Here is a 23905-nt window from a genome sequence, read left to right as displayed (position 1 = left end):
GAGGACATTCAAAAAGTACGATATTTGTCCCCATGTGCAGTTGCAAACCGTAGTCTGTCAGTTTTTGAGCAGTGGCTTCTTCCTTGCTTAGGGGCCTTTTAGGTTATGTCGGTATAGGACTCGTTTTACTGTGGATATAGATACTTTTGTACCTGTTTCCTCCATCTTCACAAGGTCCTTTGCTGCTGTTCTGTGATTGATTTGCACCAAAGTACATTCATCTCTAGGAGACAGAACCCGTCTCCTTCCTGAGCGGTATGACGGCTGCGTGGTCCCATGGTGCTTATACTTGCGTACTATTGTTTGTACAGATGAACGTGGTACCTTCAGGCGCTTGGAAATTGCCCCCAAGGATGAACCAGACTTGTGGAGATCTATAATTTTTTATTTTCTGAGGTCTTGGCTGATTTCTTTTGATTTTCCCATAATGGCAAGCAAAGAGGCACTGAGTTTGAAGGTAGGCCTTGAAATACATACACCTCCAATTGACTCAAATTATGTTAATTAGCCTATCAGAAGCTTCTTAAGCCATGTCCATAATTTTCTGGAATTTTCCAAGCTGTTTTAAAAGCATAGTCAACTTAGTGTATGTAAACTTCTGACCGATTGGAATTGTGATACATTGAATTATAAGTCTGTAAACAATTGATGGAAAAATGACTTATGTCATGTACAAAGTAGATGTCCTAACCGACTTGACAAAACTATAGTTCATTAACAAGAAATTTGTTGAGTGGTTGAAAAACAAGTTTTAATGATTCCAACCTAAGTGTATGTAGACTTCCGACTTCAACTGTAGTACATTTGCTATTAATTCCTATCATTTCTAATTTCCAATGTTTGTTTGGTTACGGTCATTTCTGTTAATGCATTCAATATATTATTTATTATTATTAGTCTTTTACCATTCTCATTGTCGGACTGGACACATTACTCGCAGAGTGCACAACCTATGCTTCTTGTGTGAAACAAGTTTTGGTTTATTTCATTGCCTTTTTGTGTTTTTTCAATTTAGTCATTGTCTTTTTGTTTGGAGTGCTCCTATCAATGTTGAGTTAGGACACACACCTAGTTTATGCTTAGAAGTAGGCCTATAGGCTACCTGTTCTGCCTGCAAATGGAGGCATATGAATGTGCACATTTGGGGATCTGATTGGCTTAACGCACAACCACTATTGAGCTGTGGAGCCTCTGAATGTAATGTTTTCTTCTCCTCAGACAGCAAGCAAACTAACTCTGTTTTTACAACCATTGAGAATGACAATAGTTCCTTAATGTATTTGATAAATCTTTCCAGCTCTCCCCATTTAGATAACCACTCTGCGTGAAAGGGAAAAACGTCATGCTTTGATCCAGTGGAAACGTCATAAAATAGGCCTACCTGATTACTCGTTATCCCTTGCGCAAATAGCCTACAGCTGTGTCTGTTCTGAGCTCACTGGCGCAGGAAAATCTGATGGCCCAGAATATTTTATAAAATGTTGCAAGTTTTCTAGCTCAAGCTTCAGGCTGGACCCAAGTTAATATTTGTTTCAAGTTTGTTGCAGACAGGCCATGCATAGCCAATGTGATTTATAGGATCTCTATTTTTATCAGGATATGTCCTACCTGCAGGCTGCAATGTTTAGATTTGTTGGCTTTTTGTAGGTAATTTTTACATAGTTGGCAATAGAAGTTACTTTTTAGGTTGGTAGAATTAATTAACAATATGACAATGATTTTGCGTCACAAAGACGTTATAAATGAAATTAAAATATGCATATGAAAACCATAACGTCCACTCAGATCGGTAGAAACGGTAAGAAAAATTGGCATTCCACATGAAAGTGTGCAGCCGACTTATGTAGCCTATTACCGGCAACTTCAGGAGAGTAACGGCAGAATCTGCAGGAGCAGGAGAATGGTTGGGTCAGGTTTTTTTATTTTCTTCTTCTGGTTATCTTGATCTCTGGATCCCTCTTGAGTTATTTGTTTGTTATTTCATCAAACAAAGTGCTTAAAGCATCAGACAAGCTCAATGCATATAGACATAAGGTTTGTCTGTATATGAAAAAATACACATTTAAACATTGACCAGACTACTTTAGGTCAACCCAAGTTTTTGTTGTTGTCGGGGACAACTCTATAAAGCAATGTGAGCGCCATTTCAGTTCGGACAAGCATACTGTAAGTCAAGTGAAAATAATTATTTCAGAAAGACTAGCAGCCTACCTAAACCATGCCTATTGTCCAACAGAATGCATTCAACGGAAATGTGTCTTCCGCATTTAACCCAACCCCTCTGAATCAGAGAGGTTTGGGGGCTACCTTAACTTCTTCGATATAGGGGGCGCTCTTTTAATTTTTGGATAAAAAAAACGTTCCCGTTTTAAACAAGATATTTTGTCACGAAAAGATGCTCGACTATGCATATAATTGACAGTTTTGGAAAGAAAACACTCTGACATTTCCAAAACTGCAAAGATATTGTCTGTGAGTGCCACAGAACTAATGCTACAGGCGAAACCAAGATTAAATTTCATACAGGAAGTGCCCCAGATTTTGAATGCGCAGGAATGAGCCTACACTTTCTGTTGTTTCCCCAAGGTGTCTGCAGCATTGTGACGTATTTGTAGGCATATCATTGGAAGATTGACCATAAGAGACTACATTTACCAGGTGCCCGCTTGGTGTCCTCCGTCGAAATTATTGTGTAATCTCCAGCTGCGTGCATTTTTCCATTTGGTTCAGAGGAGAAACCAAACTGCCTCGAATGATTTATCATCGAATAGATATGTGAAAAACACCTTGAGGATTGATTCTAAACAACGCTTGCCATGTTTCTGTCGATATTATGGAGTTAATTTGGAAAAAAGTTTGGCGTTGTAATGACTGAATTTTCGTTTTGTTTTCTTAGCCAAACGTGATGAACAAAACGGAGCGATTTCTCCTACACAAATAATATTTTTGGAAAAACTGAACATTTGCTATCTAACTGAGAGTCTCCTCATTGAAAACATCCGATGTTCTTCAAAGGTAAATGATTTTATTTGAATGCTTTTCTTGTTTTTGTGAAAATGTTGTCTGCTGAATGCTAGGCTTAATGCTATGCTAGCTATCAATACTCTTACACAAATGCTTGTGTAGCTATGGTTGAAAAGCATATTTTGAAAGTCTGAGATGACAGTGTTGTTAACAAAAGGCTAAGCTTGTGAGCCAATATATTTATTTCATTTCATTTGCGATTTTCATGAATAGTTAACGTTGCGTTATGCTAATGAGCTTGAGGCTATGATTACGCTCCCGGATACGGGATTGCTCGACGCAAGAAGTTAATCGACATCTAAAATGAAATTGTATCACGCAATTCTACCGTCTATTTTTAGACTAGCACAAAAATAAGTGAAACTTGACAAATTATCCAATGGATTATGAAATTTTGCTGGTAAAAAAGTGGAGGTGAAAAAACATAAGTTTGCACCACTTTTACTTTTCACCATTTCTAAGCCAGCCATTGAGCCAGAGACAGAAGAAAGTCAATGAACTAAGTAGACCAGACCCAGCTGCTATTGCATTAGTGTCTATGGGAGAGCCACCCCGTTAAGTAGATCGGAACCAACCATTTTTTTTCAATGGTAAATGGTCTGAGTGAACCATCGTAATTTATCCACCAACTTTGCTGTATCCAAAGATTCTATTATTTAGCTCAGCAGTCACAACTTGCAAAATTTGCAGGTGGTTATGAATAAAAAACAATGCCATGCTGGTGGGTGGTATGGTACCATTCAAATAAAACCCAGCCCTGAAACAAAAAAACATTGACATGCCATTGCATAGGAAAAGACACGTCATTGGCACAAATTTGCTTGAAGCGGGCAGTTATGTTATTTCAAGCCCAAATATATCATACTTTTACAAAAATTATGACTTTTTGACATGAATGAGGGAAGTGGAAGACCCATTCAATATTTTTATGGTGGTTGTGATGTTGCATTAGGTAACATCTGGCCATCGTCTTTCTACTCGAAAAAGTGGATTTCTACTGGTGTTGGTGTTTTTTATTTTTTTTATTTTAAATGTATTTCACCTTTATTTAACCAGGTAGGCAAGTTGAGAATAAGTTTTCATTTACAACTGTGACCTGGCCAACATAAAGCAAAGCAGTTTGACACATATAACAACACAGAGTTACACATGGAGTAAAACAAACATACAGTCAATAATACAGTAGAAAAATAAGTCTATATACAATGTGAGCAAATGAGGTGAGATAAGGGAGGTAAAGGCAATAAATAGGCCATGGTGGTGAAGTAAATACAATATAGCAATTTAAAATACTGGAATGGTAGAATTGACAGTAGATGAGTGTGCAAAGTAGAAATACTGGGGTGCAAAGTAGCAAAATAAATAAATATAATAGGGGAAGAGGTGGTTGTTTGGGCTATTTATAGATGGGCTATGTACAGGTGCAGTGATTTGTGAGCTGCTCTGACAGCTGGTGCTTAACTTCTTACGGCTCCCGCTAACGGAATTGATAAAAGATACAAGGGTTATGCATGGAACTTTAGATAAACTTTTCCTTAATGCAACTGCTGTGTCAGATTTTTTTTAAACTACGGAAAAAGCACACCATGCAATAATCTGAGTGCGGCGCTCAGACACAAAAACAAGCCATGTTGTGGAGTCAACAGAAGTCAGAAATAGCATTATAAATATTCACTTACCTTTGATCTTCATCAGAATGCACTCCCAGAAATCCCAGTTCCACAATAAATGTTTGTTTTGTTCGATAAAGTCCATTTATGTCCAAATACCTCATTTTTTGTTTGGCCAAACAAAAAGTCAAAAAGATCCGTTACATTTCGTAGAAACATGTCAAACGATGTATAGACTCAATCTTTAGGATGTTTTTAACATAAATCTTCAATAATGTTTCAACCGGAGAATTCCTTTGTCTTTAGAAATGCAATGGAACGTAGCTACCTCTCACGTGCGCATGCCTGACTGAGCTTATGGCCTTCGTACCAGACCTCTGGTTGAAGCAGCTCTCATTCTCTCCTCCTTCACAGTAGAAGCCTCAAACAAGGTTCTAAAGACTGTTGACATCTAGTGGAAGCCTTAGGTAGAGCAATCGGACCAAATTTACACAGTCTTGAATAGGCAGAGAGTTGAAAAACTACAAACCTCAGATTTCACACTTCCTGGTTGGATTTTGTCTCAGGTTTTTGCCAGCCATATGAGTTCTGTTATACTCACATACATCATTCAAACAGTTTTAGGAACTTCAGAGTGTTTTCTATCCAAATCTACTAATTATATGCATATCTTAGCTTCTTGGCCTGAGTTGCAGGGAGTTTACTCTGGGCACCTTATTCATCCAAGCTACTCAATACTGCCCCCCAGCCATAAGAAGTTAAAGCTAGTGAGGGAGATGTGTTTCCAGTTGGAGAGGAAAGAGAGGTGGCCAAAGGAGAAATTGGCTTTGGGGGTGACAAGTGAGATATACCTGCTGGAACGCGTGCTACGGGTGGGTGCAGCCATGGTTACCAGCATGCGAAGATAAGGTGGGACTTTACCTAGCAGGGTCTTGTAGATTACCTTGAGCCAGTGGGTTTGGCAACGAATATGAAGCGAGGGCCAGCCAACGAGAGTGTACATGTCGCAGTGGTGGGTAGTATATGGGGCTTTGCTGACAAAACGGATGGCACTGTGATAGACTGAATCCAATTTGTTGAGTAGGGTGTTGGAGGCTATTTTGTAAATGACATCGCCAAATTCGAGGATCGGTAAGATGGTCAGTTTTACGAGGGTATGTTTGGCAGCATGAGTGAAGGATGCTTTGTTGCAAAATAGGAAGCCACTTCTAGATTTAACTTTGGATTAGAGATATTTTATGTGAGTCTGGAAGGAGAGATTAGTCTAACCAGACACCTAGGTATTTGTAGTTGTCCACATATTCTAAGTCAGAACCGTCCAGAGTAGTGATGCTGGACCGGCAGGCAGGTGCAGGCAGCGATTGGTTGAAGAGGATGCATTTAGTTGTACTTGTATTTAAGAGCAGTTGGAGGCCATGGAAGGAGTGTTGTATGGCATTGAAGCTCATCTGGAGGGTTGTTAACACCGTGTCCAAAGAAGGGCCAGAAGTATACAGAATGGTGTCATCTGTGTAGAGGTGGATCTGAGACTCACCAGCAGCAAGAGCGACATCATTGATATATACAGAGAAGAGAGTCGGCCCAAGTATTGAACCATGGGGCACCCCCATAGACTGTCAGAGGCCCGGACAACAGGCCCTCAGGTTTGACACACTGAACTCTGTCTGAGAAGTAGTTGGTAAACCAGGCGAGGCAATAATTTGAAAAACCAAGGCTGTTGAGTCTGCCGATAAGAATGTGGTGATTGACAGGGTCGAAAGCCTTGGCCAGATCAATGAATACGGCTGCACAGTATTGTTTCTTATCGATGGCAGTTAAGATTTCGTTTAGAACCTTGAGCGTGGCTGAAGTGCACCCATGACCACCTCTGAAACCAGATTGCATAGCGGAGAAGGTACGGTGTGATTCGAAATGGTCTGTGATCTGTTTGTTAACTTGGCTTTCGAAGACCTTAGAAAGGCAGGGTAGGATAGGTATAGGTCTGTAGCAGTTTGGGTCAAGAGTGTCCCCCCCTTTGAAAAAATCCTTATTGAAATTCTCAATTATAGTGGATTTATTGGCGGGGACAGAGTTTCCTATCGTCAGTGTAGTGGGCAGCTGGGAGGAGGTGCTCTTATTCTCCACGTCCCAGAACCGTTTTGAGTTTGTGTTGCAGGATGCAAATTTCTGCTTGAAAAGCTAGCCTTGGCTTTTCTAACTGCCTGTAAATATTGGTTTCTAACTTCCCTAAAAAGTTGCATTTCACGGGGGCTGTTCGATGTAAATGCAGAACTCCACTGGATGTTTTTGTGTTGGTTAAGGTCAGTCAGGTCTGGAGAGAACCAAGGGCTATATCTGTTCCTGTTTGTACATTTCTTGAATGGGGCATGCTTATTTAAGATAGCGAGGAAGGCATTTAAAATAAATAACCAGGCATCCTCTACTGATGGGATGAGGTCGATATCCTTCCAGGATACCCGGGCCAGGTCAATTAGAAGGGGGGGGGTGTTTCAGGGAGCATTTGATAGTAATGAGTGGATGTTTTTTGACCGCTGACCCATTACGGATGCAGTCAATTAGTCAGTGATCGCTGAGATCTTGGTTGAAAACAGCAGAGGTGTCTTTAGAGGGCAAGTTGGTTATGATGATATATATGAGGGTGCCCGTGTTTACGGCTTTGGGGTTGTTCCTGGTAGGTTCATTGATAATTTGTTTGAGATTGAGGGCATCAAGCTTAGATTGTAGGATGGCCAGGGTGTTAAGCATGTCACAGTTTAGGTCACCTAACAGCACGAGCTCTGATGATAAATGGGGGGCATTCAGTTCACATATGGTATCCAGAGCACAGCTGGGGGCAGAGGGTGGTCTATAGCAGGCGGCAATGGTGAGAGACTTGTTTTTAAAGAGGTGGATTTTTAAAAGTAGAAGTTCAAATTGTTTGGGCACAGACCTGGATAGTAGAACAGAACTCTGCAGGCTATCTCTGCACCGCCCCCTTTGGCCGTTCTATCTAGTCTGAAAATGTTGGGGATGGGGATTTCAGTTATTGGTGGTCTTCCTAAGCCAGGATTCAGACACGGCTAAGACATCCGGGTTGGCAGAGTGTTTTATTCACTGCTTTAGCACAATCTTAGGGAGGAGGCTTGTAATGTTATCATGCATGAAACCAGGGCTTTTACGGTTACAGAAGTCATCAAAAGAGAGCGCCTGGGGAATAGGAGTGGAGCTTGGCACTGCAGGGCCTGGATTCACCTCTATATCGCCAGAGGCACAGAGGAGGAGTAGGATAAGGGTACTGCTAAAAGCCATGAGAATTGGTTGTGTTGGACGCCCGGAACAAAGAGTAAAAGGAGCAGGTTTCTGGGGGCGATAAAATAAATTCAAGGTATAGTGTACAGACAAAGGTATGGTAGGATGTGAATACAGTGGAGGTAAACCTAGGCATTGAGTGATAATGAGAGATATTGTCTCTAGAAACATCATTGAAACCAGGTGATGTCATCGCATGTGTGGGTGGTGGAACTGAAGGGTTGTATAAGGTATAATGAGCAGGGCTAGAGGCTCTACAGTGAAATTAGCCAATAAACACTAACCAGAACAGCAATGGACAAGGCATATTGACACTAAGGAGAGGCATGCTTAGCCGAGTGATCAGAAGGGTCCAGTGAGTAGTGAGGTTGGTTGGGGTCACGGCGATTCACACAGCTAGCCGAGCCATGGGTAGCAAGCTAGCAGAAGATGGAGGTCTGTTTTTAGCAACCCCGTGCATTTCCGTCGGTAGATTAGTGGGTTCCGTGTGGTAGAGGGGACCAATCCAATTGTCAAAATAGTTAGTTATAGTGGCCCAAGAAGATAGCAGCTGATATGCTCAAGACAGCTAACAATTAGCGGGCCGCAGTTAGCAGGGCTCCACATCGGCAGTAAAACAGGTCCGGATAGGTGATTGTAGCCCAGGAGTGGCTGATGGAACTCTTCAGCTGGCTAGCTCCGGGATAATTGGTGTTTGCGCCGGAATCGACGTTAGCCAATAGTCACGTGGATAGCAGCTAGTTAGCTGCAAGATCCAGGTGTAAATGTCCAGAGCCGGGGATATGGACAAAAAAACGCTTTGTCACGTTGTACAAAACTGCCGATAGCTTTCCGAGCTAAAGGATAGCTGATGACCGCTAGCCGTCGTTAGCTGAATACTAACGTTAGCTTGTGAGCTGGTTAACTTCTGGCTAGCTTCTGTTGTAGATTTCGGATACGAGGTGAATAATACTTTTGAAAAAAAAAAAAACGATCTGCACCACATTTGGTGAGGCGGGTTGCAGGAGAGTGTTTTGATGCTTAGTTTTTAGAAAAAATATGTAAAAAGATATGCGAAGAAAAATATACAAAACATATACACGGGACAAGACGAGGACAAAGGACGTCTGACTGCTACGCCATCTTGGAAACCATAGGAATAGAATATAAACGCAATAGAAGCGTTGTTTCTTGTACTATTGTCTCTTGTGTCTTTAGAGGACTGTTTCACTGATGTCCTTTTTCTTCTGTCTTTATTTTGTCTTTCTTTTCTTCTGTTAACTTGATGTTCTTTGTTAGCTAGCTAGCTTCTTCCAGGAGAATCCCTAGCAACTGCTTAGTAACTGGTAAACAATTCAGCTAGCTAAGATAACTACAATTTTATGAAAAATCTTCTTTGATTGTTGCTTGTTTTGCCTCCAATTCAGTCCTGCAGTTTTCTTTAGCTTTTTTCCAATGTAATTCACTCTAAAAACATGTAAATTTCAATATTTGTAGGAGCTCATTTTTTTCAGCAGCTGCTGCTCAATTTGCTCAATTTGGAATTAATCTATAACATTCCCTGATAAAATTTACTCTCAGTTTGACTGTCAAGATATTTTATGTTAAAAAAATCTGCGACTCTGAAAATGGTGGTCTTCACGCTTTTGAGCATGATTTGGTGGTCCTTGGAATGGAAAAGGTTGGAACCGCTGATCTATGTTGCATACTGGCAGACAGTATATACAGTCAGGTAGGTCCAAAATAATTTGCACCCTTGATAAAGATGAGCAAAATATACTTTATTTTATACTGAGCTATATTTTATGCTAATTTAAAATATATATTTTATACTAGGCTAATACAATTTCTCAGAATAGATTTCGTTTTTTTGGTCTCAAAGATGGGGGTCAAAATGATTGGCAGCCCTGTTTTCAAGACTTCACCTTGCGAGTATAGCGGCACTGAGCCTTTTTTCTTAAATGTTTTATGAGATTGACCATCCGAGTCTTAGACCATCCGTCCATACAGAATCTATCCAGATCCTTGATATCAATGTAGAAAATAGTAAAAATAAATAAACCCTAGAATGAGTAGGTGTGTCCAAACCTTTGACTGGTACTCTACATCGGTCCATTATCTATTCTACATACTTTAGTTGTTTTAAGTTTACACTGACAACGTTTTCTAACAGAAAATACCTTATTGATAAAAGTTGAGACCCTTTGCTATGGGACTCGAAATTGAGCTCCGGTGAATCCTGTTTCTATTGATCATCTTTGAGATGTTTCTACAACTTGGATTCCACATGTGGTAAATTCAATTGATTGTACATGATTTGGAAAGGCAAAGGTCTATATAAGGTCCCACAGTTGACAGTAGATATCAGATCAAAAACCAAGCCATGAGGTTGAAGGAATTGTCCGTAGAGCTCCGAGACAGGATTGTGCCAAGGCAAAGATCTGGGGAAGGGTACCAAAACATTTATGAGCATTGAATGTACCCAAGAACACAGTGGCTTCCGTCATTCTTAAATGGAAGAAGTTTGGAACGACCAAGACTCTTCCTAGAGCTGGCCGCCCGGCCAAACTGAGCAGTCGGGGGAGAAGGGCCTTGGTCAGGGACGTAACCAAGAAGACGATGGTCACTCTGACAGAGGCCTTTTATGGTAGAGTGGCCAGACGGAAGCCCCTCCTCAGTAAAAGGCACGTGACAGCCCTTTTGGAGTTTGCCAAAAGGCACCTAAAGACTCTCTGACCATGAGAAACAAGATTCTCTGGTCTGATGAAAACAAGGTTGAACTCTTTGGCCTGAATGCCAAGCATCACTTCTGGAGGAAACCTCGCACTTTCCCTATGGTGAAGCATGGTGGTGGCAGAATCATGCTGTGGGGTTGTTTTTCAGTGGCAGGGACTGGGAGACTAGTCAGGATTGAGACAAAGATGAATGGAGCAAGGAACAGGGATCATTGACGAAAACCTGCACGAGGGCTATCGGGACCTCACAGGGACGGTTCACCTTCGAACAGGACAACGACCCTAACCGCACAGCCAAGACCACACAGGATTGGCTTCGGGACATGTCTCTGAATGTTCTTGAGTGGCCCAGCCAGGGCCTGGACTTAAACCTGATCGAACATCTCTTGAGAGACCTGAAAATAGTTGTGCAGCAACGCTCCCCATCCAAGCTGACATGGCTTGAGAGGATCCGCAGAGAAGAATGGGCGATACTCCACAAATACAGGTATGCCAAGCTTGTAGTGTCATACCCAAGAAGACTCAAGGCTGTAATCGCTGCTTGGACAATCGGGTTCTTGGTCATGGCCCTGCCTAAGGCCCTTCTCCGATTGCTCAGTTCGGCCGGGCGGCCAGCCTTAGGAAGAGACTCGGTGGTTCCAAACCACAATTCCTTTAACATCATGGCATGGTTTTTGCCATGATGTGGGACCTTAACATAGGAAGGTGTGTGCCTTTCTAAATCATGTCCAATCAATTAAACTTGGACTCCAAGTTGTAGAAACATCTCAAGGATAATCAATGAAATAGGATGCACCTGAGCTCAATTTTCAGTCTCTTGGCAAAGGGTCTGAATACTTATGTAAACAAGGCATTTCTGTTATTTTTTTTTTTTAACGTTTATATTTTTTTGCCGGGAGTGGCTTCAATGATTTAGCAGAGGAAAACCAAGTCTGACGGAGGAGACTGATATTGGTCAACGATGATACTTCACCTAATCCATTACCAATCTACTGACTGACACTGACAAAACTACTAATATGGTGCACAATAATCTATCCTCCCCCATTTGGAGTTGAGATGCAGCTCAGCTTAGTCTTCAGACAGAAATATTGCAGCTGCACAATGCCTCAAAAGCACTGACTCACCTGGGGTGTCCTTCCTTTCCTTGTGTGAGAAAGATGGACACAGATATGAAATCATCCATCTGTCCTTCCTCAGGTGGTTTGGGTCTCAAGCCATGCTCAACCTGAGCCCCTGATCAGTGCAGCAAAAGCCCGCCCGGCTCAAAACTGAGCCAGGATGTCCAGTAGCTCGGGCTACCCCCCTACCCAGGGGAGCTTCAGCAGCGAGCAGAGCCGCTACCCACCACACTCTGTCCAGTACACCTTCAGCACCACACGTCACCAACAGGTAAGAAACTGTGCATGAAGTAACATCATAACTCTCTCGCACTGCATCTCTTGCTATGTTTTTCTTAACACCTACTACCAGCAAGAATGACTTTCTCTCTCTTCATGCAAATTATTAACTATTACAAGATTCCCCAACTGGCAGCCCGTGGGCTGAATTTGACACACTGGCAATTTTTATTTGGCCCCCCAAGTTAAAAAAAAAACAGTAGTTTAAAAAAAACAACCAGTTTCTGTACATCCTGGGGTATACGTAGTACTGTAAGTGCACACAAGGGGCGCTATAGAATATTATTATTATTATTATTATTTAGGCAACTGGGGTGTTGATCCAGGAAGGGTTTGAATGTCTAGTCGCAAGCGCGTACTGATGGGACGCACGGGTAGATAGTAGCTAGGTTGGGATAAACTGGGCCTGGGTGGGTAAGAATGGGAAGGTGAGACAAGCTTGGTTTTGGGAGGTGGAGTGGTGGTAGGCTGGAGGGGGGGAGAGTTGGAAGGATTTAATTATACTATAATACACACTACTTTTCAAAGGTTTGGGGTCACTTAGAAACATCAAATAAATCAGAAATACAGTGTAGACATTGTTAATCTTCTAAATGACTGTTGTAGCTGGTGAGAATGGAAAGGGGCTATACCGGGATATTGGGATGTGGTGACTAGGAGGGCATCAGACACTTCTCTGAGGTGTGTGTCAAGGCCTCCACTCAGCCTTTTCTGTCTCTCGGAGGACCCAGTTTTCCCAAGTAGACCCCTACCAGCTTTATACTTTAACTTAATAGGTAATACAAACCAACCACAGTACTTAAGTGGCAGTCTTTCTTCAAACGTATGTACAATATATGTACAGTGCCTTGCGAAAGTATTCGGCCCCCTTGAACTTTGCGACCTTTTGCCACATTTCAGGCTTCAAACATAAAGATATAAAACTGTATTTTTTTGTGAAGAATCAACAACAAGTGGGACACAATCATGAAGTGGAACGACATTTATTGGATATTTCAAACTTTTTTAACAAATCAAAAACTGAAAAATTGGGCGTGCAAAATTATTCAGCCCCCTTAAGTTAATACTTTGTAGCGCCACCTTTTGCTGCGATTACAGCTGTAAGTCGCTTGGGGTATGTCTCTATCAGTTTTGCACATCAAGAGACTGACATTTTTTCCCATTCCTCCTTGCAAAACAGCTCGAGCTCAGTGAGGTTGGATGGAGAGCATTTGTGAACAGCAGTTTTCAGTTCTTTCCACAGATTCTCGATTGGATTCAGGTCTGGACTTTGACTTGGCCATTCTAACACCTGGATATGTTTATTTTTGAACCATTCCATTGTAGATTTTGCTTTATGTTTTGGATCATTGTCTTGTTGGAAGACAAATCTCCGTCCCAGTCTCAGGTCTTTTGCAGACTCCATCAGGTTTTCTTCCAGAATGGTCCTGTATTTGGCTCCATCCATCTTCCCATCAATTTTAACCATCTTCCCCGTCCCTGCTGAAGAAAAGCAGGCCCAAACCATGATGCTGCCACCACCATGTTTGACAGTGGGGATGGTGTGTTCAGCTGTGTTGCTTTTACGCCAAACATAACGTTTTGCATTGTTGCCAAAAAGTTCAATTTTGGTTTCATCTGACCAGAGCACCTTCTTCCACATGTTTGGTGTGTCTCCCAGGTGGCTTGTGGCAAACTTTAAACGACACTTTTTATGGATATCTTTAAGAAATGGCTTTCTTCTTGCCACTCTTCCATAAAGGCCAGATTTGTGCAATATACGACTGATTGTTGTCCTATGGACAGAGTCTCCCACCTCAGCTGTAGATCTCTGCAGTTCATCCAGAGTGATCATGGGCCTCTTGGCTGCATCTCTGATCAGTCTTCTCCTTGTATGAGCTGAAAGTTTAGAGGGACGGCCAGGTCTTGGTAGATTTGCAGTGGTCTGATACTCCTTCCATTTCAATATTATCGCTTGCACAGTGCTCCTTGGGATGTTTAAAGCTTGGGAAATCTTTTTGTATCCAAATCCGGCTTTAAACTTCTTCACAACAGTATCTCGGACCTGCCTGGTGTGTTCCTTGTTCTTCATGATGCTCTCTGCGCTTTTAACGGACCTCTGAGAATATCACAGTGCACGTGCATTTATACGAAGACTTGATTACACACAGGTGGATTGTATTTATCATCATTAGTCCTTTAGGTCAACATTGGATCATTCAGAGATCCTCACTGAACTTCTGGAGAGAGTTTGCTGCACTGAAAGTAAAGGGGCTGAATAGTTTTGCACACCCAATTTTTCAGTTTTTGATTTGTTAAAAAAGTTTGAAATATCCAATAAATGTCGTTCCACTTCATGATTGTGTCCCACTTGTTGTTGATTCTTCACAAAAAAATACAGTTTTATATCTTTATGTTTGAAGCCTGAAATGTGGCAAAAGGTCGCAAAGTTCAAGGGGGCCGAATACTTTCGCAAGGCACTGTATATGTGTATATATATATGTATATATATATATATATATACACCTCTGTTATTACAGTAGGTGGAAACATAGTCCTCTCGAACCCAGCTCCTCTTTAAATTGTTCAATTTCTATTTAATGCAACTCTTTAAAAAAAAAATATATATATTTTTTTTAAAGAGTTGCATTAAATAGAAATTGAACAATTTAAAGAGGAGCTGGGTTAGAGAGGACTATGTTTCCACCTACTGTAATAACAGAGGTGTAGGCACCCTGATAAATAAGAATACACAATTTTCCCTTATCCCAGCATATGGACCAAGAAGGCTGTTTTCTAATGTTGAATTGTACCTTACGTTTTGAAAAATACACTGAGTTCATTGTATATCCGACCAGGGAAAGATCTGGTGTTTTTTATTATTATTATTTTTAATCAAATCCAGACAGGAACTATTATTTTAGCAAGTGACCTAAATCATATATTCGCTAAGTTTGACAGACTTAGTAATAAAATAAGCTAAATTATTTAGGGAGCCTTCAAAGAGGCTGAAATAATTTACAGGACACCTGGCGATTTACTATTCCCAACTACAAAAGAGTAAGAAAAGCTATTCAAGTATTGACTACATTTTTATTTCCAAAAATGCACTCAATTTACAGGATGAGAAAATGTATGATATAGTGATATCGGCTCATTCTCCGGTGTCATTCTTAATTACACCAATAGAAAATACATTCAGTGACAATTGAGATAATTAACTGAGCACTTCTTCTGGACCCAAAATGTATTGAGTACCTAAACGATAAAATAACCTTTACCATTACAAATGTAGACAGAGGACAGAGAAAAGCCACCCCCGAATATAATTTGGGATGCCTTTAAGGTTTACATTAGGGGAACGATAGTCTCATACTAGGCGAAAGTTAAGTCTGATTTTTAAAATTAATATAGAACACTTTAAAAAGCCCATGTAAATATTTTTTAAGGTAAAGAAGAAAATATAAGTTCTCAACTTAAGCAAGAATACGATCTTTTACTTCTGAAGAGAGCCAACAACTACAGGTTAAACTCAAATAAACCTTACTACTTAATGGCAATAAACCTAAATCTTACAGGTCTCCCAAAATGAATACATGCAAACCAGTTATAATTTTAAAAGATAAAGATACAAAAGTAGTAATTCGAAATAACAATGCGATTTAATGACAATTTTTAAAAGCTATGAAAGTTTTATATAAATCAGAATTAAACAGTTGGACCTTCTGTAGCCTTAATTGCTTCGGAGTTGTTGAGTCTATCAGCAGACAAAAAATAATCACTAAAAACAGATCATCCAAGAATACATTTTTGCAGATCTTCCGATATAGCTGACCAATATTGAAAACTCAGTGCCCCCCTTTGCAATTTGTTTTCGTCAAAGTACAAAAAATGTTGTCACATGCGACGTCCTAAAAAGATGGCAGCACTTTATAGCGCTCCTAATACCCGCATGTAAATACTGAAATTCAACAGCATACAGTTTCATATGTCTTAATATATTGACAGTTTAATATAAAGATAATTTACATTTTGAAACATCCCGCTAAAGTGGCGTTATTGGAATGTCAACACATGCTAAAAACCTATTCAAGCCTAACACGCAGTATTCAGAAGGCCACATCGACTAGCAAACAAACAGCAAATCCTACCGAATCCCCCACCAAGACATGGATCAACACGTAAACCCAGAGAAATCGATAAATCTGAAGGATCTATTTGAGCAAATGGGAAAGATGAACATGATTTTGTTGATGTTGCATCTGATGTCTCCATGATAAAAACAACTACTGAGCTGAAGGAAAAAAGTTGATGTGATACAAGAGAGGATGGATTGGGCAGAGGGACGGATTTCGACAGTGGAGGCCATCTCCCATCTGGAGAAGGGTAATGAGAATCACAAGAAAAAGTTGGTCATATTGTGGAATCCTGTCGAAGAACTCATTAACAGTGAGATTGGTTAATTTGAAAGAGGGGCATGAGGCTGGCGTCGGACTAATCTCGTGTGTGCAGAAAATCATTGCAGAAGGATTTGGATTTGTCGACAGGCACAAATTTGAAATTGAACCGAACCCATCGCATCTTAACCATGCCTGACGAGAATGGGCCCCTGAGAACGGTTTTCACCCGCTTCATACTATCTACAGCCCGGGACAAGGTACTTAAATTGACGAAGGATACGGGTGGCGTTCAGTGGGAAGGCAGCCGGCATTTTTTTTTCTCTTCCCGGACCTGTCCAAGGAACTGACCATGAAGAGGAAGAAGTTTGTAACTGCAAAGAAACAACTACTCAAGAAGAACGTCAGGCACACTGCATTCCCAGTGACACTGCTGTTTACTTGGAAGGGAATGCAAATAATTTTCAAGGACAACGTGGAGGCAGAGAGATTCTTGCTAGAGCAAGGTGTTTAGCCTAGATAAAGAAGACGAGAAAAGGTCATACAAGTTGAATTGTATGCCGTTTACAGTATAAGTGAAGTTAGCTTATGTGTTTGCGGGACTCTGTGTGGTGTTGCTAATTTAGCATTTCAAGCACCTCACAGACTATAAATAATTTTGAGTTGAGACTGCAGGTTATCTTCTGCAGCGTCGAAGACAGTAATGTGATTGACTCATTTAGAAGCAACGTTCGTTCCGTTCCAAGTTGCTTTGTTTTATTTGGGATTGGTTTTCTATGTTTATTTACACTGTTTTATTGTACAGCTGGAGCATATATTGTGAAATGTTATATAATGATGTTCATTATAGTTGTCATGGGTGTTAAATGGGACACTTCACGCTCACAGGCTGTAACTACGCAGAGCAAATATGGCTAATGGTTAGGGAAACATAATCTTTTGGAACATAAATGGTTGTGGTAACCAAGTGAAGAGAAAAGAGATTTTGATATTTAAAATCAAAACAGGTGGATTTTGTGTTAATACAGGAATTACAGATCGAGGCACTGAAAGAGGAAGCTGGGTTGCAAAGGTTTATCATAGCTCATTTAATTCCAAACAAAATGGGGAGATTTTATTCTGATAAGCAAAATACATTTTGTAATGTTGAAGCAACATAGAGTTTCACAGTCTTATCTGCATTGAGGCTCTTTATAAATAGGATTAAGGTAGTATTATGCAACATATACAGTTGAAGTCGGAAGTTTACATTCACCTTAGCCAAATACATTTGAACTCAGTTTTTCACAATTGCTGACATTTAATCCTAGTAAAAATTAATTGTCTTAGGTCAGTTAGGATCACCACTTTATTTTAAGAATGTGAAATGTCAGAATAATAGCAGATAATTATTTATTTCAGCTTTTATTTCTTTCATCACATTCCCAGTGGGTCAGAAGTTTACATACACTCAATTAGTATCTGGTAGCATTGCCTTTACATTGTTTAATTTGTGTCAAACTTTTCGGGTAGCCTTCCACAAGCGTCCCATAATAAGTTGGGTGAATTGTGGCCCATTCCTCCTGACAGAGCTGGTTTAACCGAGTCATTTTTGTAGGCCTCCCTGCTCGCACAAGCTTTTTCAGTTCTGCCAACAAATTTTCTATGGGATTGAGATCGGAGCTTTGTGATGGCCACTCCAATACCTTGGCTTTGTTGTCCTTAAGCCATTTGCCACAACTTTGGAAGTATGCTTGGGGTCATTGTTCATTTGGAAGACCCATTTGCGACCAAGCTTTCACTGATGTCTTGAGATGTTGCTTCAATATATCCACATAATTTTCCTCTCTCATGATGCCAACTATTTTTTGTGAAGTGCACCAGTCCCTCCTGCAGCAAAGCACCCCCACAACATGATGCTGCCACCCCCGTGCTTCACGGTTGGGATGGTGTTCTTTCATCTCGCAAGCCTCCCCCTTTTCATCCAAACATAACGATGGTCATTATGGCCAAACAGTTCTATTTTTGTTTCATTAGACCAGAGGACATTTCTCCAAAAAGTATGATCTTTGTCCCCATGTGAAGTTGCAAACCCTAGTTTGACTTTTTTATGGCTGTTTTAGAGCAGTGGCTTCTCCCTTACTGAGTGGCCTTTCAGGTTATATCAATATAGGACTCGTTTTACTGTGGATATAGATACTTTTGTACCTGCTTCATCCAGCATCTTCACAAGGTCCTTTGTTCTGGGATTGATTTGCATTTTAACGCACCGAAGTACATTCATCTCTAGGAGACAGAACACGTCTCCTTCCTGAGCGGTATGATGGCTGCGTGGTCCCATGGTGTTTATACTTGCGTACTATTGTTTGTACAGATGAACGTGGTACCTTCAGGCGTTTGGAAATTGCTCCCAAGACTTGTGGAGGTCTACCATATTTTACCTGAGGTCTTGGCTGATTTCCTTAGATTTTTTCCCATGAAGTTAAGCAAAGAGGCACTGAGTTTGAAGGTAGGCCTTGAAATACATCCACAGGTACACCTGCAATTGTCAATTAGCCTATATAGCCTATCAGAAGCTTCTAAAGCCATGACATCGTTTTCTGGAATTTTCCAAGCTGTTTAAAGGCACAGTCATTTTAGTGTATGTAAACCTCTGACCCACTGGAATTGTGATACATTGAAATCATCTGTCTGTAAGCAATTGTTGGAAAAATTACTTGTGTCATGCACAAAGTAGATGTCCTAACCGACTTGCCAAAACTATAGTTTGTTAACAAGAAATGTGTGGGTTGGTTGAAATACTAGTTTTCCCAATAAGGAGGACCCAGATTTGGTTTGTATTATTATTAAAAAAATAATTCACGATGTTAATGTCATACTGGTAAATATGGAGGGTCAGATCATCCTTGCTGGAGACTTTTTAACCAAGTGATAGACAATATGATTGATAGAAGTACATTTACAGGTAACTCCACACCAAAGGATAGACTTCCAATACATATTCTTGCAGAAGATATGGGCTTTACAGACATATGGAGATTAGTCATCCTAATGATAGATAGTATACTTTTTTTTCTCCCACTGTCATAAGACAGACTCCAGAATATATTTAACCTTATCTAATTTCAAGGTTAATAATGTGATTGATTGCAAGATTGGGCCCATTGCCCTCACAGATCATGCTATAGTAGAGTTACATGTTGATATAAACTCTGAAAATGTGAAGAAGGGTAGATTTAGACTCCACACCATGCTATTACAGCATTGGATATTTAGCCAATCACTAGTAGATGATCTTAGATCCTTTTTTTAAGATCAACATAGGCTCTAAAGCACATATTAGAGGGAAAATAATAGCTACTAACAAGACAACTAAAAATGCAGAACACACCTAATGTATTTCCAGCAATTAAGAAGGGAATAAGATGGTGACCTCATCCAAAGCGATAAACAGTGTGTTTTGAATGTTTTTTAAATTAAGATTTATATACATCCTCCTGTTCAGTGATGCCTATAGATAGCCAGGTAGAGGAACTGGACTACTATAACAGAAGAGGAGGTTAGAGCTGCCATTTTATCTATGAAAGCAGGGAAATCACCTTGTTTGGATGGCCTTCCTATAGAATATTCTACAACAAGTATATTGACATTACTGTACCTGTATTGACAGGTTTAAAAATGGCTCTTTTCCGGACACCTTTTCATGGGGCTTTGATATCGCTTATTCCTAAAAAGGATAGAGATGCTACAGAACCTGGGAATTTTAGCGCCATCAGCGTCCTTAATGTGGACTGTAAGATTCTTACTAAGACCCTTGTGATACACTTCGATAAGGCACTAGCTAATATTATTCATAGTGACCAAGTAGGATTTATTAAGAGCAGGACCTCAACTGATAATATGAGGAGGCTCTTAAATCTCATGAGGAAAAACGTCAAGGAGGATGAATACTTTTGCAAGGCACTGTAAATATACTCAGTTTAGATATTAGTCCTATGTGCTCACCAAGGGATGTAGGAGGCTTGGCTTTACCAACCTTTCAGAGCAACCTTGAGGGAGTCTTATTTGAGTCAGAAAATTATTTTCATATGATAGGGAAGATATACAAAACATGGCAGAGAGCATATTAAACTGAACATCTCTTAGAAAAAAATTAACTATTCGAACTAAGGCTTAAAAATAACTGATGTTTGCACAAGATGGAGGAAAAGTTGGAGCATAACTAAGGAAATTACAGTTAACGAAAGTGCTGTAGAATTTGTGAAATTTTGTATAATAAATTCTATACATTAGTTTATACTGGAATTAGTGTACACAACGGCAGAGTTATGTTTCAAGTGTAAAGCTAATAATGACTCAATAGTCCATGCTTTCTGGGAATGCTATAAAGTCCAGAAGTTGTAAGTGGAGCTAGAAAATCATCTGTCTACATATTTCAAGACATGGCATATGGGGGTGTACTGACCATACCCAATGGGCTGGACGATTCTCTTTTCATCATGAAAACACATACAAGAAACTTGGAAGTGAATCAATTCGCCATAAATTGACACAATGGGAAAAATCGGTAATGATTTGTTATTGAAATAGCATTATTGACCGAGCATAACAAATTGGTACAATTTTAATACCATGTGGCCAATAATAATGTAGGCTCTAGGGATGGGGGCGTGAGCATGCGGGTCAGGGCAGATGAGATGTAGTCATTGTTCGTGTGTGTCTGTAAGTTGTTGATTTTGTTTTTTGGAGTGCAATTTTTTTATTTTAAAATGACGATTAATAAATGAATTCTCTAGTCTGGGTACCTGTCTTTTAGTTAACTTTCCACTCCATGTCATTGCCAAAGAGACTGGCCTTTCTGTAATCTCAATGTTTATTATGCAGCTGGATTTACGGTGGAGTTGTGTATTGGTTGTTGGAAATGACATTAACATTTTCCATGACAACATGGATTAGTCAAAAACAAATATTTAGTTGTTCGCTAGGCAAATTGTGTTTTGAGGCTTTGGAATTGCAGTATGTATTTAGTTTGATAATTTACACGTAAACTAGCAACTTTTGACAGACTGGTTTCGTCTGGACACATTTTTTTCCTTGGCAACCAGATACCAACGTGTTCTATGTAGAGAAATAAAAAGTGATATCATTCCAATATTTGGATAATAGTTGTGATTGGAGGATAGCTGTGATGGTTATTGAATCAGGATCAACTCCTCTGTTCTCCTACGACTCATTAATGATATAATGTTCATATTTTACAGATGCCAGAAAGGCCTACCTTTTTGGCAATGACAAGGAGTGGAATGTTCGCTAAAGAGACTGGTAGTCAGGCTAGTAACCAAGAAACTTGATATTGACATCTAGTCACTTAGCTAGCAAGTTGGCAAGTTACATTGCTGAAGCCCTGAGCTGGATATAATTTGTGACACATCTTAGATTTCTTATAGAATATAGTAAGTATATAGTATATAGTAAGCAGGGACATAGCACCCCGCCCCTGTATACGTAGAAACGGTATATCGCCCAAGCCTAATAAATATAGATTAGGGCTGAGCCCATTTTAGTCGATTGTTTGGTCGATAGGCTGCTGGTCAAGCAGTGGCAAAAAGAAAAAAAACATCACGGGGTACAAGACATCTGTCTGATTCGCTTCTCTCTGAGTGTACTGATCCATTGTGGAGGCAGTGGGGAGGGCACAGTCTAAGACATGTACTACTGAAATTGTATCTGGTTATATTTTATAAGAACAATTTTTAAAAAAGAAACATTTTATAACATGCGCGTTCTCCCATGTTGGATAGTGGTCGCTGTCTACGGTTCAGAAACACTTCACTGTGCTGTTGAATTGGTGCCTTTTCCTAGACCATGTTGCTATGTGCATAATAGCAAAGTTAACCATGTTAGTGTTCAAATACTGGAGAGTTGAGACCAAATCACGGACGCTGGACAGAGTGGATTTCAGTTGTAACGAAAGACAGTTTTAATGAGTCAGAGATATCTTGTCCCGCAGTTTTACGTGCACGGACCTAGTTCACATAACTCGGCAAGGAGCCAGGTGAAAAAGAGGCCTATACAATGGTTACATACATTTTTATACATAGAATAAAGTAGGTGGAGTCTTGTCGTTTCGGTCTTCTTGACTGGTCGGAGGGTTGGAGGCGGGCCTTGCTCTAGCCAGAGCGGGCCCCATTGGTGCACAGCAAAAGTTCTTTGCTCTTGGGACCGGCCAGTTAGAGGGAGATGAGATGTGTGTTTATATAAGGAAGAGGGGGTCAGTCTTATGGCTGGGTGTATGTGTTCTTATGACGGAATGTCTTTGTTTATATGAGCTATGTGTATGAATATTTATATAACAAATCCCCCTCTTCACGTCTATTAGACGTGAAAACTATAGCATAAAGGTGGCGGTTGCAATCGTGGGTATACATAAGGTGGTGCTCCTAACCTTGTCTGGTTTGCATGGTGGGTCTGTAGGTGTAGTGCTACGTTTGGGACGGGAGTGATTGGAGGGAGTGATATCAGGAAAGGAGTTAGGGACATGTGTAGGGGTTGGTGTATGTGATGTGGCAGGGTGAAATAGTTGTTCAATTAACCATGTGAAAGTCCTAGGGTTACTCCAAATATCAGTAGGAATATCACAAATAAGGGACCAGATATCCCCAGCCTCACCCAGAGAGGGAGAAATTTCCCTCTAACTGGGCGAGGTTCCCTTCTCAGGGGAGGCGGAGTTTGATGCCGCATCACCTGAGGAAGGAGTGTCTTCATTTGGAATCGAATTTAGGCCGCTCAAATCAGCTCTGACTTCAGTCAGTGTTCTAGAAGGAATTGGGGCTGGGGTGCAATGTGTAAGGCGGTGTCAAGGTGTGCCTGATTTACCTTTGACCTGGACTGAGTGTGAAGTAACCTCCTTCACTTCGTACGGTCCAGTCCACCTGGGTTCCAGCCACTTTCTCTTGTGGACTGTAACCCTCACCCCGTCACCAACCTTTACCTTCAGTAGTGGCGTGTCCCCCGGCAGCTCCCCCTCCTGGACCTTGTGAACCTGGGTAGAGAGTGCTGCAGAGAGAACCGTCAGTTTTTTCACATAATTAGACATTACAATTTGTTGTACATCAAGGGCGGGCATATGACCTCCCTCCCTTGGTGGACCATGCATGACTCTACCAGTCATTATCCCAAAGCTATCTTAGCTTTTGGTTTGACGTTCCACCAGATTTTGGGATTGGGGCCTGTACACAGATCCAAATCTGTGGGTTATGCCAAATCTTTCTTCCACCTGTCTCAGGTGTTTGTTAAATGTGAGCCATTTGTCAAATTTGATTTGTCTTGGGATGCCATACCTGGGTATTAGTTTGGTTTGTAGCCACTTAAAAGACTGACCTAGCATCCTCCCCTTTTGTTAGTATTGCCTCTACCCATTTGGAGAACCTATCTACTATGACTAGGAGATAGAGTTTGCCTTTAGATAAATTTTCGGGGCCCATGTCGGTGTAGTCTATCCTAATATCCTGAAA

General features: G+C 40.6%; 1 protein-coding gene across 9 annotated transcripts in view; it reads left to right on the top strand.

Annotated features, from left to right (window-relative positions):
• LOC139423110 (nuclear receptor corepressor 1-like) overlaps positions 1-23905 on the top strand; it is a 121449-nt gene that overhangs the window by 6998 nt on the left and 90546 nt on the right. For 7 of the 9 annotated variants that reach the window (XM_071174769.1, XM_071174768.1, XM_071174771.1 and 4 more), the window contains exon 2: positions 11837-12028. The exons of 1 other annotated variant lie outside the window; for it this stretch is intronic. In XM_071174769.1, the coding sequence (XP_071030870.1) occupies positions 11918-12028 (111 nt within the window). In that variant the 5' untranslated portion in view covers positions 11837-11917. Of the gene's footprint in view, positions 1-2896; positions 3016-11836; positions 12029-23905 lie in introns of those variants that run through there. One more of the 9 variants, XM_071174766.1, reaches the window with a different exon arrangement.

This window comes from Oncorhynchus clarkii, chromosome 12 (genome assembly GCF_045791955.1).
Source record: "Oncorhynchus clarkii lewisi isolate Uvic-CL-2024 chromosome 12, UVic_Ocla_1.0, whole genome shotgun sequence".
In the NCBI taxonomy this organism is placed as follows: Eukaryota; Metazoa; Chordata; class Actinopteri; order Salmoniformes; family Salmonidae; genus Oncorhynchus; species Oncorhynchus clarkii.
This window is presented reverse-complemented; position numbering and strand designations above follow the sequence as displayed.